The sequence below is a fragment of the Salvelinus sp. IW2-2015 genome, linkage group LG4q.1:29 (assembly GCF_002910315.2).
Source record: "Salvelinus sp. IW2-2015 linkage group LG4q.1:29, ASM291031v2, whole genome shotgun sequence".
Taxonomy (NCBI): Eukaryota; Metazoa; Chordata; class Actinopteri; order Salmoniformes; family Salmonidae; genus Salvelinus; species Salvelinus sp. IW2-2015.
Window position 1 is genome coordinate 62,199,568 of NC_036842.1, and position 14,782 is coordinate 62,214,349.

At 43.5% G+C, this 14,782-nt stretch overlaps 2 protein-coding genes across 5 annotated transcripts; one reads left to right on the forward strand and one right to left on the reverse strand.

Moving 5' to 3' along the window:
• The first annotated feature begins 1,071 nt into the window (after positions 1-1,071).
• On the forward strand, positions 1,072-13,010 carry has3 (hyaluronan synthase 3). Of its 4 annotated transcripts, XR_011479693.1 has the most exons (6): positions 1,072-1,288; positions 2,689-3,063; positions 7,363-8,013; positions 8,791-8,892; positions 9,015-12,531; positions 12,563-13,010. XR_011479693.1 is itself a non-coding variant. In XM_070443005.1 (4 exons), exons 1-4 carry the CDS (start codon positions 6,729-6,731, stop codon positions 9,942-9,944), a joined length of 1,686 nt encoding a protein of 561 aa, XP_070299106.1. In that variant the 5' UTR covers positions 6,574-6,728; the 3' UTR covers positions 9,945-13,010. The 4 variants fall into 4 exon arrangements, 1 of the variants encoding a protein (XP_070299106.1); XR_011479694.1 differs by lacking the exon at positions 2,689-3,063; XR_011479692.1 differs by lacking the exons at positions 1,072-1,288; positions 2,689-3,063 and adding an exon at positions 6,574-6,731.
• On the reverse strand, positions 12,789-14,771 carry LOC111962330 (chromosome transmission fidelity protein 8 homolog). Its single transcript, XM_023985343.2, has 3 exons — positions 14,577-14,771; positions 13,746-13,863; positions 12,789-13,638 (listed from the first exon to the last, which is right to left on the reverse strand). Exons 1-3 carry the CDS (start codon positions 14,663-14,665, stop codon positions 13,405-13,407), a joined length of 441 nt encoding a protein of 146 aa, XP_023841111.1. The 5' UTR covers positions 14,666-14,771; the 3' UTR covers positions 12,789-13,404.
• Between the last annotated feature and the right edge of the window lie 11 nt (positions 14,772-14,782).

Genomic DNA, 14,782 nt, shown 5'->3' on the forward strand with positions numbered 1-14,782 from the left:
CATTCACACAGTGAGAGGGATGCTCTGATAGTGTGATGCTATGCTCTGATTCACCTCAGCTCACCGCAGGACAGTAACCCTGAAACACAGCCAGCCAGGTGGCATACCATCCCACAGGCCCCATGCCATTGCTATCCATGAAATGGCTCTTACACTAATTACAGTACTGCCACACCCTCTGAGCAGGAGATGGAGTGTGAGGGTGAGAGAGTAAGTGGGACCAGACACAGTTGTATACAGTATGTGTTATAAGATAATTGGTAACTTGGTGTTCAGGGTATGACTTGAGTAGTGCATGTGATTACAGGATGTACTGAGTGTGTGTGTCAGAGCATTCTGCTGTTTCTCTCCCTCAGTCTATCAGCCTGTGTCGGACCTGCAGGCTGTCGGCAGCACCAGCGCAGGAGAGGAGGGGTGGGTAAATAAATAAGCCCATAAAGGATGCTTTGAGCCAGGCAGTGTGGAGGAGAGGAGAGGGGGTCTGCCTGAACAGTCCTGAGTCTTGTTGGAGGCTGGCTACACTGCAGTGAGCTAGGACAGGGAGGGGGAGCTAGTGAGAGGGTAGAGGGGTCTTGAAGGGGAGAGGAGGAAAAGCAGCATCAGTCTGGGCAGCTATGCACCGAGCCGGGACAGTGTGACAGAGGAGAGGGGAGCAGGGATTTGGGCTGTGCTGCAAAGGGATGCAGAGTGGAGCTTCCACTGCAGCAGGGAAGCGAGATCGAAACAGAGAGGGCGACTGAAGGACAGGCAGACAGGAGGCTACAGAGACCCCGTATTAGACCTCCAACCTCTACCACATTGTGGCCCGACCGCTTGCCCATGGGAGAGACCACCGAGCAGACATGGACTCAAGACCGGATGGGTGAGATCCAACCAGGATCAGGGATGGGATCAGCTCATCTGCTATCCTCCTGTACACTTATCTCTGCCTAACACTCTCAGCTGTTGGGTGAGACTGTGATCTGAGGGCCTTCATGCCCTGAGACTGTCCAGGTAGATAGAGGAGAGGGAGAGGAGGAGGGGCAGGGGCAGGGGGAGGTGGGACAGGGGAGGCTGAGGGTGAGGTAGAGCTGTATTTTTGGATGAGGGACTCCCGAATTAAGCGAGCTGGAAGAAAGGTGTAGTGTGTGGGAAGCAGAACAAGTAGTGTGCTGTGCTGCAGAGTGTGGTGGAGTGGGGCAGACCGGGAGCCGGGGGTGGACTAACGGACACACAGGCGGCCTGACGGAGCTGCAGGGGTGACTCCAGTGGGGGAGACAGAGCCTGAGCGGTCCACTGGATCAGGAAGGTATGGGACAATACTATGTTTTATGTTACTATYTGTGAAAGAAAGAAAGAAAGAGTGGTACGTTTGTGAAACCTTTGTGTAAGTAAGAACTTAGAGAGAGCCTTGTGTAAAGCAAATGTATGCAGAATATTTTATGGAGAAAATGTGCTTGTCCACTGTGCTAATGGCCAAAAAAGGATGTCAGACGAAAGGTAGAAAGTAACATTTGGTTTGAAACAAACATTACCATCTCAGAATATATGTATGTTTAATTGTATGTAAGTTTAAGAAATAGAGGGAGTATGTCATGGGGTAAAGAATGAGTCACATTCTGTTTATGAGGAGATGAATGTCTCTTTGTGTGTGTGTCTGTGTGTGTGTGTCTGTGTGTGTGTGTGTGTGTGTGTGTGTGTGTGTGTGTGTGTGTGTGCGTGCGTGCGTGCGTGCGTGCGTGCGTGCGTGCGTGTCGGCTTGTGTCAGGTTAGTGTTTTGAAAGTGTATGGTACAGAATGATGTATTTTGTGGTAGAGCACAGTGGTTGGTTCCCTGAGGCTGGCGGAACGTTAGAAAGACACGACAGCAACGCCTCAGAATTCTGTTTGAAGACATGTGACCTCTCCAAGGAAAACGTTGACTGTTTGACTTTCCATGGCATCACTGGTTGACTCCAAATTGGGGTCTGGTGGCCATTTGAAAAGGCCCTGTTGGGATTTGCCATCAGGCCTTATGGGAAGCGGTGCTGGTTTCTCAGTGGTTTCTATTTGACTAACTGGCCCAGTTACCAACTACCTCAGCTCAGTCTGCCACAGAGCTGCTTTACCAAAATTCTCTGCAACCACATGTCTCTTTGTATGGGGGAACGTGAAAGATTACTTTATATTCAATAATTTAAGAAAAGAGATCAATGTATTTTCCATGAGTATTTTTGCCATATAGTCTCTGCTTTTTGTGTACTCCTTGAAAGTGCCTCAGCCATTGTAAATGTGTTGTGAGATTAAAAGAGAGCCCTCTAGTGGGGAATAGATGTGAATTGTTATACATTGGCCTAACTGAAGATGATATATTATCATATTCTGAGTCATGGTGACAATATTACTAAATACATACTGCAAGAAGCTGAATCTCCTGTGCATGGTAAGGAGAAAGATTTCTGGTCTACTGTGTTTCTCAGAGAAAACTCCAMGGCTTTGATTCACAGGCTTGTATCTGATTGGATGAACCATGACTCATGAAAGCAAGGCTGTGGGAGTTACAGTATTGATAGAGTAGATTGATGAAGAGTCAAGTTGAAACCCAGCTATCAAGGGACTCCACTCACTTTCCCCATCCATCTCTCCCTTCACATGGTCATCCACTCCCCCRCCTTTMCRTTATMTCATCCCTCCCTCCCTCCTCTCCTCCCTCCTACCCTTCTTCACTAGCCTCTGTAGATTTCCCCTGTCCCACAGCCCAAATGCTCATTCAGTCTGCACCAGCCTGCCATCACACCTGAGAATACAATCCATTCATTCTGCTGGAYGGGCACATTACACCTGCAAATACCTACCTGGGACCTGGGACTCACCTGGGAATAGCTACCTGTGCCTATGCTTGGCTCTCCTCTGTGAATGCTGAACTGCAGCTCACCCTAGAGCCACTGGATTACACAGCAGATCCTTCATTTGAATGGGACATCCAAGATAGAGGAGATACTCTAGGAGATACTCCAGGAGATGTATGTTTAGGTAGCAGGGACAGAAAAAGCCTTGATCATGAACTGAAATCCTGCTTCTCCAGCTGTCACCATTACCACCACAGTGAGTACTTGCCTTTGACCACTCACTATTATTATTTAAGTACATTGTGCAAGTGATCAATGTCGTTTGAGATTCTGCGCAGATTATTATAGCAATTGTSAAGATTTCCAGAGACCTACATGCACTTGAACATGRACGCTTTCTATGATTACGTAACACATTTATTGTCAGAACAACCTCAAAATGTGGCCAGGATGTATTAATCATTTTAAAGTTGAATAAATGCTTTTATGTTAGTTTGTAAGATAGACCTAACTTTAGGCTATTTATTGTATTACAGAGTAATATTGAATTGTGTTTGCTTGACAATGCAACCAAATATCAACATTTAATGGAGACTGCTTGGATAGTTCCACCTGAATCCAACATATTGTTTGTTAACTGGTCGACAAGTTAATATTTACTCTACTGCAAAAGTGATTTTGAATTGTGTTTGGTTGTCAATGCAACCAAATATCATCATTTGAAGGAGATGTATCCTTGGATAGTTCCGTCTGTGCCACTGAATTCCAGTTTGTCTACAAATGAATAATTGGTACAGTATMTTAGATTCACGTCTCCAACCAKAAATCWAAGTTAATTAATAGGACTAAATCAAATCAAACTTTAAACGGGGTGGCAGGTTGCCTAGCGGCAGGTAGCCTAGCAGTTAAGAGCATTGGGTCAGTAACCAAAAGAATGCTGGTTTGAACCCCTATTCAGACCAGGTGAAAAATCTGTTAATGTGCCCTTGAGCAAGGCACATAGCCCATAGTAAAATGACCAAATCGGTCTCTAGTGGCCTCACATGTGGAATGTTATTCATAATTAATCAAATAAATGAATAATTAAACCCTCTGAAAAATCCAGTGTTTCTATGTCAAATGGTTTCATTTTATTTCAGTTTTCTGTGATGTACGGTACCAGTCAAAAGTTTGGACACCCCGACTCATTTCAGGGTTTTTCTTTATTTTTGCTATTTTCTACATTGTAGAATAATAGTGAAGACATCAAAACTACTACTAGCTGGTTGAGAGAATGCCAAACGTGTGCAAAGCTGTCATCAAGGCAAAGGGTGGTTACTTTGAAGAATCTCAAATATGAAATATATTTTGATTTGTTTAATACTTTTTTCCATATTGACAAATGATTCCATATTTGTTATTTCATAGTTTCGCTGTCTTCACTATTATTCTACAATGTAGAAAATAGCAAAAATAAAGKAAAACCCTTGAATGGGTAGGTGTGTCCAAACTTTTGACTGGTACTGTACATAAAGTGTAATATTGGGATGCAAACCCAAAATGTAATACATTTCAACTCCATATCTGACATGGTACAGGTGTGTTATTWTTTTGTTGTTGCCTATAACCATGTGTGTGAGGTGTGTTTCAAAGMAGATATGTTTAGGACTACCAAGAATCACTCTATGTGACCTTGACTTAGCCCACTGCAGTAAAGGTTAACCCTAATTGCTCCTGTAAGTCACTCTGAATAAAGAGTCTCCTAAATTACTTTGACTACTAACTTGTAGATTACTACTAACATGTAGATTCCATTTGAAATCAGCCAAAGCTTGAAACCTTAGYCCTATATGTCTTGTCTCTTTTTAGTTGAACCCTGGGTTGAATTTATACAATAGCTGTTGATGACTTTCCAAATMCTATATAGGATTAATAGCATCATTGATGATATATGAATGATAAAGTATAGTTACATTTAATTTGCTCTGTTAAATCTACCTTTTGGAATGACTTTGATAGCAACYGTGAATACGTGGATATTTCTCAGCAATCATCCTCACAATAGCACATTGGTAAAAGTCAGTGATACATATTAAAGCAAAGCTGGGCTTGGTTAAAACCCTGGATGGGAGACCAAAGGGTAGCTGTAGATAGATTCAGTAGGAGGTGCTTCCCAGCCTATTGTTTTTTGCTTTTAGCGGATATTACATTGAAGATCTGACTTTGCTTCAAAGGTACAAATTCAACATATTTTATAGAAGGTTTGTCAATTGGTTACCATGATGGCATAATGATGTGGTTGAAATTTCACCCTCAAAACAACAGTTTACATTGAAGACTTTTTTCAAATCCAATGTATTTTCCATGTAGATTCCATGTCACAATACGTTGACATATTACGTTGAAAGAACATATGAATTAGTCAGTTTGTGCCCAGTGCGGTCTCTCTCTCTCTCTTTTCATTTAGGAGATGTTAATGAGAGATTGAAAAAGAGGGTGGGGTCCAGAAATTCCAGGTGATTATACAGTATGATTGGTGATGTGCCACTGCAAAGGCTGGAATTCTATGGATTTCTGCATCAGTGATCAGTGACACTACTCAACTACTATACATTTTCAAGATGCCATAAAAACATTAACTACTCTTTGTTTCATTCATTCATTGTTTTATTCATTGGCTGTGCAGTCCAACTTGGAAGTCCATCTTTCTACCTGAAACATGATTTTCAGTCCATAGAGTTTGACATGGAGCCCCCTCTCTATTCTTCTCTAATCCTGACTGCTAACAGCAGTGCGGCCCTCTAATTAGTCTGTCTGCCTGTCATCTCCTGTATGCTCAGGGGGCATTAATAGCGTGCTGGCTGCCTCACCCTCTTATTGTCCCCCATGGTCCCKAGATCATAGACTGGCCCTCAGAGGGGAATAGTTACTGTATATGTGTTGTCAGTGGACACTGAATTAATCTGCACTCACTTTCACATAAGCAATTCTAGATGCAATATCAGGCATGGTGGAATATTAATGGAATAATGTAATATTATGGAAATTCTGTTCAGGTAGTGTATTACTTATCCTGGTGGTGTACAGTATTGACAATGCCTACAAGTAGCTTACAGAGTATTATTACATTGAATGCAGGTTGTATAGAAAAGATGAGTGGTAAACTGCCTGAGGACCATGATGTAAATTCACTTTATGAATTCCATTTCTGCCAGTGCTTTCCCTACAAGTGGATGTTATGATATGAGGTCTGTGAATGAAGGCCGTCTTTCTCCAGCAGAACCGAAGCAGGGGGCACAGGGAGGTAATTTCATCAATGAAAGGGGGGATTGTTCTCCATTCTGGCCACTCCCGAGTGCCGTCCAAGCCCTGCCTGGTCTTTAATTAAAGTAATTAACCTGGGGGMGMGGHGGGGGAGCAACAGCAGATGTCTAACTCAGTGAACTGGTCTCGTTTCCATTTAATGTTTAAATATTGTAAATGGCTATGTTGTTTCCCCATGTTTTTTCAGCTTTCTGTATGTGGGGTCATTCACATTCTTTCATTTGGAATTTTTGAGAATGTTTAGCTCTTCATCTTTACATATTTAGTGTTATGAACAATGCATATAGTTATTTATGTTTCAGAAGAAGACTGGTTATGAAGAGTGTGACAGATAAGACAGGAAAGTTCAACGTGATGACGTTGAATCAAAGTTGAGAACTAATTGAATTATAAAAAAGTAATTAAGGTAAGGGATGACACACAACTACTTTTCTCCTTCCCCCCTTCTGACACCCAGGTGGTGTCACGCATCTCTGCATGTCTGGCACCTATCTCAGCTTGGATGTCGGCCCAACACCTCAAGCTCAACCTCGACAAGACTGAGCTGCTCTTCCTCCCAGGGAAGGCCTGCCTGTTCCAAGACCTCTCCATCACGGTTGACAACTCCACTAAAAGACCATGGTACTTGCCTACAGAGCAGCAAGATAAACTTCTCCTCTCTACCTTCAGGCTATGCTCAAACCCTACACCCCAACCCAAGCACTCTGTTCTGCAACCTCTAGTCTCTTGGCCCTCCCACCCCTACGGGAGGGCAGCTCCCGCTCAGCCCAGTCCAAGCTCTTCTCTGTCCTGGCACCCAAATGGTGGAACCAGCTTCCCCCTGAAGATAGGACAGCAGAGTCCATGCCCATCTTCTGAAAACATCTGCAACAACCCTACCTCTTCAAAGAATATCTTAAATAATCCCACAGCCCCACAGACACTTTATTGACGAAAAATGTACTTACTATGACTGTGATGTCTGTGACTGTGATGTCTGTGGTTGTCTTAAGATGAATGCACTGTAAGTCGCTCTGCATCAGAGCGTTTGCTGAATGACTAAAATGTAAATGTAAATGTAGTCTTTTTTAACCTAAATCCATTGACATGGTTAAAAAAAATATCTTTCACATTGAATTCACGTTAGTTGACAACTCAATCAAATGTAAATAAAAACTAGACGTTGAACGTCTGTGCACAGTGGATGAGCTCTGTCTTTCGTCCATCAGTTCTTCTGGAATCATGAATCCATTCCCTCTCTTGTTCCCTCCAGATGCCTTCTCGCTGTAGGACTGTGCTGCATATCGTGACGACCACCCTCTTCGCCGCTGTGGTCCTGTTTGGGATCCTGCTGGCTTACGTGACTGGCTACCAGTTCATCCACACAGAGCAGCACCACCTGTCTTTCGGCCTGTACGGAGCCATCCTGTCTCTACACCTCTTCCTCCAGAGCCTGTTTGCCTTCCTGGAGCACAGACACATGCGCAGCCCCGCCCGGCCCCAGCATCTGCGGCGCTCCGTGGCCCTGTGCATCGCTGCCTACCAGGAGGACCCAGACTACCTGAGGAAGTGCCTCTGCAGCGTGCGCCGCATCTCCTTTCCCAGCCTGAAGGTTGTGCTGGTGGTGGACGGGAACAGGCCGGAGGACGGCTACATGATGGACATCTTCCAGGAGGTGATGGGTGGAGCGGACCAGGCCGGCAGCGTGGTGTGGAAGGGGAACTACCACAGTGACGGGGGCGGGGGTGGAGGGGTGGGCGGAGGGGGGGCCAGAGCAGCGTCCCTGCATGCGGAGGAGGCTGCACGTGTGGCCAGGCTGGTGAGGAACTGTCGCTACTCCTGTATCATGCAGGAGTGGGGAGGGAAGAGAGAGGTGATGTACACAGCTTTCAAAGCCCTGGGAGACTCTGTGGACTATATGCAGGTAAGMCTCTCTCAGTGGTTAAATTTTGCATCAGTGTGTCCTCTGTCCTGCTTGATAGAAATAGGTAATCTAATCTCATTGTGACTGAGTCTCCACAGACATTGGCACAAGGCCTTGTTTTGATGCTCTTCGATTAGAGAACAATATCACAAATCTGCGAACACGTACACACATGCAGACACACATATACTCACACACACACAAACACACACACATCCTTTTATTACATATTATAGCAACGGACTGATATTTCTGTGTTGCTCCTGGGCTTGTGGATTGTTATAAAAACAAAGATGCACATTGAGCCGTACACAGTCCATTACTGCATTGTCAGGGTCGAAGTTCAGTTGTTCAGCTGACCCTCACCTGTGTGCTTCTGGAACACCTGTGTGCTTCTGGAACACCTGTGTGCTTCTGGAACACCTGTGTGCTGTCAGCAGTCTCTAATTTCTCTCAGGTAACTTGACTGGCATCTGATAAAACACAATGGAACTAAAACACCTGCTGTGGCCCTAGGCTGCCGTCTTGAGTATTTCTCACTCATCAATAGACAGTTAATCACTCATTTGTTAATGTAGACCAGTGTGTATTGTAAACATACTGTATCATCCCAACAGCTATCATAACATCAATAGTAAGATCAATCGCCTATTGTGTGATGGATAAGCAAATCAGATTAATCCACTGTCAAAACCAATACACATTACCACCAACTTGGCTTCATGTCAGTTATATTATAAGGGTAGAAATAAGGCCCCCATGTGTTTGCCATTGCAGGTGTGTGACTCAGACACAGTTCTGGACCCAGCGTGCACCATAGAGATGCTGAAGATTCTAGAAGAGGATGCAAAGGTGGGGGGAGTAGGTGGAGATGTTCAGGTGAGAGACTTCTTTCTCTAAGAAGACCCTTCACAATGGTGTTATTGTCTTCCTTCCTATACTAGTACACTGAATCAATCATCAGCAACAGTTTCTTCTGTCCTCTTATTGTTTCCCTTCAGATCCTGAATAAGTATGACTCGTGGCTCTCCTTCCTGAGCAGTGTGCGTTACTGGATGGCCTTCAATGTGGAGCGGGCCTGCCAGTCCTACTTTGGCTGTGTGCAGTGTATCAGTGGTCCCCTGGGCATGTACCGCAACTCTCTGCTGCAGCAGTTCCTGGAGCCCTGGTATCACCAGACCTTCCTGGGCAGCAAGTGCAGCTTCGGTGACGACCGCCACCTCACCAACCGCGTGCTCAGTTTCGGCTACAAGACCAAGTTCACCGCTCGCTCCCAGTGCCAGACTGAAACGCCAACGCGCTACCTCCGCTGGCTCAACCAACAGACCCGCTGGAGCAAGTCCTACTTCAGGGAGTGGCTGTACAACGCTCTCTGGTTCCACAAGCACAGRCTCTGGATGACCTACGAGTCTGTGGTGACAGGCTTCTTCCCCTTRTTCCTGGTTGCCACAGTGATCCACCTGTTCTACCGTGGGCGCCTGTGGAACATCCTTCTCTTCCTGTTGACAGTGCAGCTGGTTGGCATGGTGAAGGCTACCTACGCCTGCTTCCTGAGGGGCAGTCTGGTCATGATCTTCATGTCTCTCTACTCCCTCCTCTACATGTCCAGTCTGCTGCCAGCCAAAATCTTTGCCCTGCTCACTATCAACAAGGCTGGCTGGGGCACATCAGGGCGGAGGAAGATTGTGGTGAACTTCATTGGGGCAGTGCCTGTCACAGTGTGGGGGGCTGTGCTGCTGGGTGGGGTGGCATACACCATCTACTGTGAAACCCAGGAGCCCTTCAGTGAGACAGAGAAAGCACTGCTCATCGCTGGGGCCATCCTGTACGCCTGCTACTGGGTCATCCTGCTGGTTCTTTACCTGGCTATAGTAGCCAAACGCTGCAACAAGAGGGAGGAGCAATACCACCTGCCGTATGCAGAGGCATAAGACATGAATCAATTGTCAGTGTCAATGGTGCTGCAGGAACAGCTGAGCCAGTCTTTGGCCCCACCCCTCTCATGCCATTCTGTCTCCATGGTGCTAAACCTCTGGTTCTAACGGACATATGTGGTATGAATGTGTTGTAGAGTGCTCTACCAGTGGTCATGAGTTACAAGGGCATGGTGCTTTCCATAGATATAAAGCACATTATCATACAACCCGTTTACAAGAGATTGTAAGAGCTTTGACACAGGCCTGGAGGTTTGGGCTTATCGAAACAAGTATATGTGTCAGTATGAACAGTATGAAGCAGTGTTGATATGTCTCCAGCATGAGWTGAATGACTGAACATAGAGACAGTTAGACACATGTACGGAGGGCCCTCTTTGCCTCTATCAGGTGACACAATGATCTACAGTTGTATTTCTGTAATACAGTAATTTAAAGACAAGCCAACATTTATACATAACATAACTCATAAATACATTTTTGGTGCTGTTGAACAGTGCCCAAGATAAAAGTTTAGCTCATATGGTAATAGTCCAATCTTCCATCGCCTGCAAGGATATTTACATCCAATTGAATGAGTCAGTTKATTTTGTGTGGGCATTTTATTGTATGAGTGCCACATTGTATACATATTACATACAGTATCAATGCTCAATACAGGATATAACTTACCAACTGAGGATAATCAATCATTCATTCCATCATGTAAACTGCTATGACCAAAGACCACTTGTTTTTTGACGCATGCCTTACCATTAGTATAATACAAGTACAAACTCCACATTGCTGTTATTAGTTGTTAAATCCAGAATAAGAAAATAGAAAACCATGATCCCCTGTTATCAAGTGCATTGGTATTAGTGTAGGTGCCATATCTAAGTTGACATGTTTTTGTTGTTGGAGAATGGAGATACTGTCGTGGAAGTTTCCACTCTTGTGCTTTTTAAGTTGTGTTAATATTATTTTATTCGGTGAGAATTGCATAACGTGAAAGTGCAAACAAGGCACAAGAAACAACACTTGTTTACAGGGTTGCTCAGCCTCTCTCTACCAATGGTGCAGTAGGTCAATTTGACGGTACAGTATATTTCCATGACCACACAGAGGAGATCAAAGGTGATATGACTTTCTTTCCCTTTTCAGTCTGAATAGATATTAAAGTACAAACTTGGTAGGCGGCCATCCATATGCATTTGCAGTATTGTCTTGGCTGTAAATCAGAGTTAGCTGTTGTTGGGGCTCAAAACTGCAACCTCAACATTAGCCACAGGAATAATGTCCCCTGACACGAGACGCAAMATTGTTTGCAATTCATTCAAGTATTTGTGGCCATGAATTGTGAACACACCATTTTTTCTTCTTTTTTCCCCCATACTGAAATTGGGGTTAAACAGATAAAACAGCTCCCCCAAAAAATGCAATACTTTGAAGTTATTTCCTGAATGCAAGTATACTCGCAATTTAAGCAGTCATGAATGGGTTTGGTTTTAGGCAGTGCATTTAAAAACGTGTTGGAGTCACAAGGCCATTGAGAGAGGCCAGAGTGTGAGTGGGGGTGGATGTGGCCATGCGCAGAAGGGGGGAAGTTATTTACTGTGTGGCTGGATGAATTGGCCCCTTTAGCCATCATGAGTAAAAAGGGTGTGTTTTTTACTTTTATGGTTATACCTCTATTTGCATGCCAAGAAGGAACCTCCCTTTCCCTTAAACACACACCCATACAGCCCCTTTGGCCGTCTTTCAGAAATCAGAACAGAATGCAGGAACACTGAATTTAGTGTTTAGAATTGTGTACAGACAGCGAACTGATCTCTTTTAATCATCTGACTTGTCTTCAAACGTATATGTGGCCTACCTTTCCCTCTACTTTCAAGGGTGTATGTAATGTGACCGTGTAATAAGACTCACAGTGGTATAGATATTGGGATTACATGAAGAAATTAGAGGCATAAATAAAATACAGAGATGACTGTGATTGATGTTGTATGGTGTGTAGATATCATATACAATATTTGTTATAGTAGCCTATCTATCAGGCTGAACATCTTCTCAGTCTACAATATTGTCTTTAATGCCATTTTTGATTTCCTTGATACTTCCTGCCTCTGATGTACACTCAGTCCCTTGAGCTGTGACAGTTTCAGACCACTCATATTTGACAAATCAATGGGTCTCATAACGCTGAGTGACAGTAGATGTCCACCCATATTTTGTAGGCATATCTTACATGGAAAAACATTCTTATAATATAACTMGTTTGAATATAATTATAGAACTATTCAATAAGTCTTAACGTGACTTAAAATCTATACCAGAATTTTCTAAGCATTCTCTCAATGCCGCAGAACATCTGTCGAGCGTAACCAAAACGCCATGGCAGCTCAGCTCATATATCATTCAATGTTTACAAAAGAAATTGTTTCAAAAAATATTGCAAAGTAATATATTTTCTGTATTGAACATATTCAAAGATATTTTGAAGATGCGTAAGAATGATGGGGTGAAGAACAGGCTTATATTTAAAAGGATTATGGGGTTCTGACATTTCATGAAACAGCTGTTTACATCATGTTTATAGTATGATGTAGCTAGCACATCATGGTCAGTGAATTCAGTGTAGTTTGGTCTCTAGAGCTCAACATTGTAACACTGGTATTTGGTAGTTACATGGATGAGAGATAAGACTTATTTTATATTACCATTTAGGGATGATATGTAGATTTAGAACAGGTAGGTATAACTGTCATGTAGAAGTAATTAACCAACAGATAACATTTCTAACACAGTAGCATGGTAAAAAAAAACTCTCAGAATCAAGCAACAGCATATGGCTATTGATACACAACATAACACATATAGTTTTATTGGTATAGAATAGCTGGAYATAAAGTATTGTAACCACCCATGTATTCCATTATGAACATATTTAAATACAGTATAAAAGACATGTTTTTGGAAAAAGGTTTTGTATTTCAATTTCAATCAGAACATTTATTTTTTACACTTGTACAGCGGTTGAAAAACTGTATGTTTTTGTATCTGAATAAAAACATTCTCATTCCACTGTTGTACTGATTTCTTTCCCATCTGAAAATAAACACAGTACAAATGGCATATCAACACATTCAATCCTGTCACAAAAATGCAAATATTATTGAAATATCTTGATTTTACTAATACACCACCGCATACAGCAAATTCCAGGAGCATAACCACTTACATATRGAAACAAATATGCACACAGTCTAGTTCCAGTGGTCCATAACCTCAAGCCAGAGGAGTGTGTCCCAAATAGAGTCTTGCACTGTGTGCTCCATACTTGTGGATTTGAAGTCATTAAGAGTGCAGCATGTACTTTCCTCCCACAGGAAAGAGAGGAACAATCTGAACTTGTCAAATTTTTCAGTAAAAAGGGTTTTGCGACAGTGAGCCCTAATGCATAKGACCAAGTACTTTACTACACTTTCTTGGGCACATTAGTGATTATGGGCTTTGGGCGAGTCTTGAAGATGAGCTTCTTCTTGATGAGGGCGGCGACAGAGTAGGTGGTGGGGTTCTGATGGTTGGTTTCCATGGGAACCTCATCCCCCTGCGGGAGGCCGGAGTGTTTCATCAGGACAGCAAAGGGCTTCTCCAGTTTGACCACCTTTCCATAGAGGATGTGGTGTCCCACGATGAGCACAGGCACACCCTGGGGGAGGGGATACAGGTGAAGACAAACAACATCTCAGAGTGGAAAGAGGTGAGGTAAGAGAAGAGTGTACTAACACTATATTATAGTGCCATGTTGTTCTGTACCTCTTTGGTGTAGAGCAGATCTCCCATCAGGTTCCCAGCCAGTCCAGAGTTCTGCCTGGACACCATCTCCCCCTGGAGTTCAACCAGAAGCCACTCAGCAGGACCAGCCCCATCCACACTGGACAGGGATGGATAGGGGAGTAGAAACAGACGTACTCACCAATTAGATAACTAGACATCAAGCAGTCACTAAACATAAATTCATCTTTAACACACTACTATTTTTTTAACCCTTAGTTTACCAGGTAATTTGACTGAGAACACATTCTCATTTACAGCAACAACCTGAGGAATAGTTACTGGGGAGAGGAGGGGGGTGAATGAGCCAATTGTAAACAGGGGATGATTAGGTGGCCATGATGGTATGAAGGCCAGACTGGGAATTTAGCCAGAACACCAGGATTAACACCCGTACTCTTACAACAAGTCCCATGGGATCTTTAGTGACCACAGAGTCAGGACACCTGTTTAATGTCCCATCTGAAAGCACCCAACACAGGGCATTGTCTCCAATCACTGCCCTGGGGTATTGGATATTTTTTTAAACCAGAGGAAAGGGTGCCTCCAACACCACTCCCAGCAGCATCTGGTCTCCCATACAGGGACTGACCAGGACCAACCCTGCTTAGCTCCAGAAGAAAGCCAGCAGTGGGATGCAGGGTGGTATACTGCTGACAGATCTAACTCTGTTCATTAACATCTTATGAAATTAAATAAATAGCTAGGTAAGGTACACTACTCTGAATCAATGTTTTATACTGCGACGAGACAGACAGAACCTGTGTGTAAATGTGACCATTTATAAGAATTCAGATGATTGACAAGTCTTACCTTGAATTTATAATTATTTGAACCATCGTACTGCTCGCAGAAAGATAACTAAAACATAGGAGGTGAGGAGAAGAAGAGAGATGCAACATAGGCACTTAACTAGACATTGTTAGGTACATATAATGATGCGTTAACGCTTATTCTGTCGATGACAAATCCTGATTGTTTTCATGTTTTTCCCGCCAGCAACATGTACCACCTTTTTC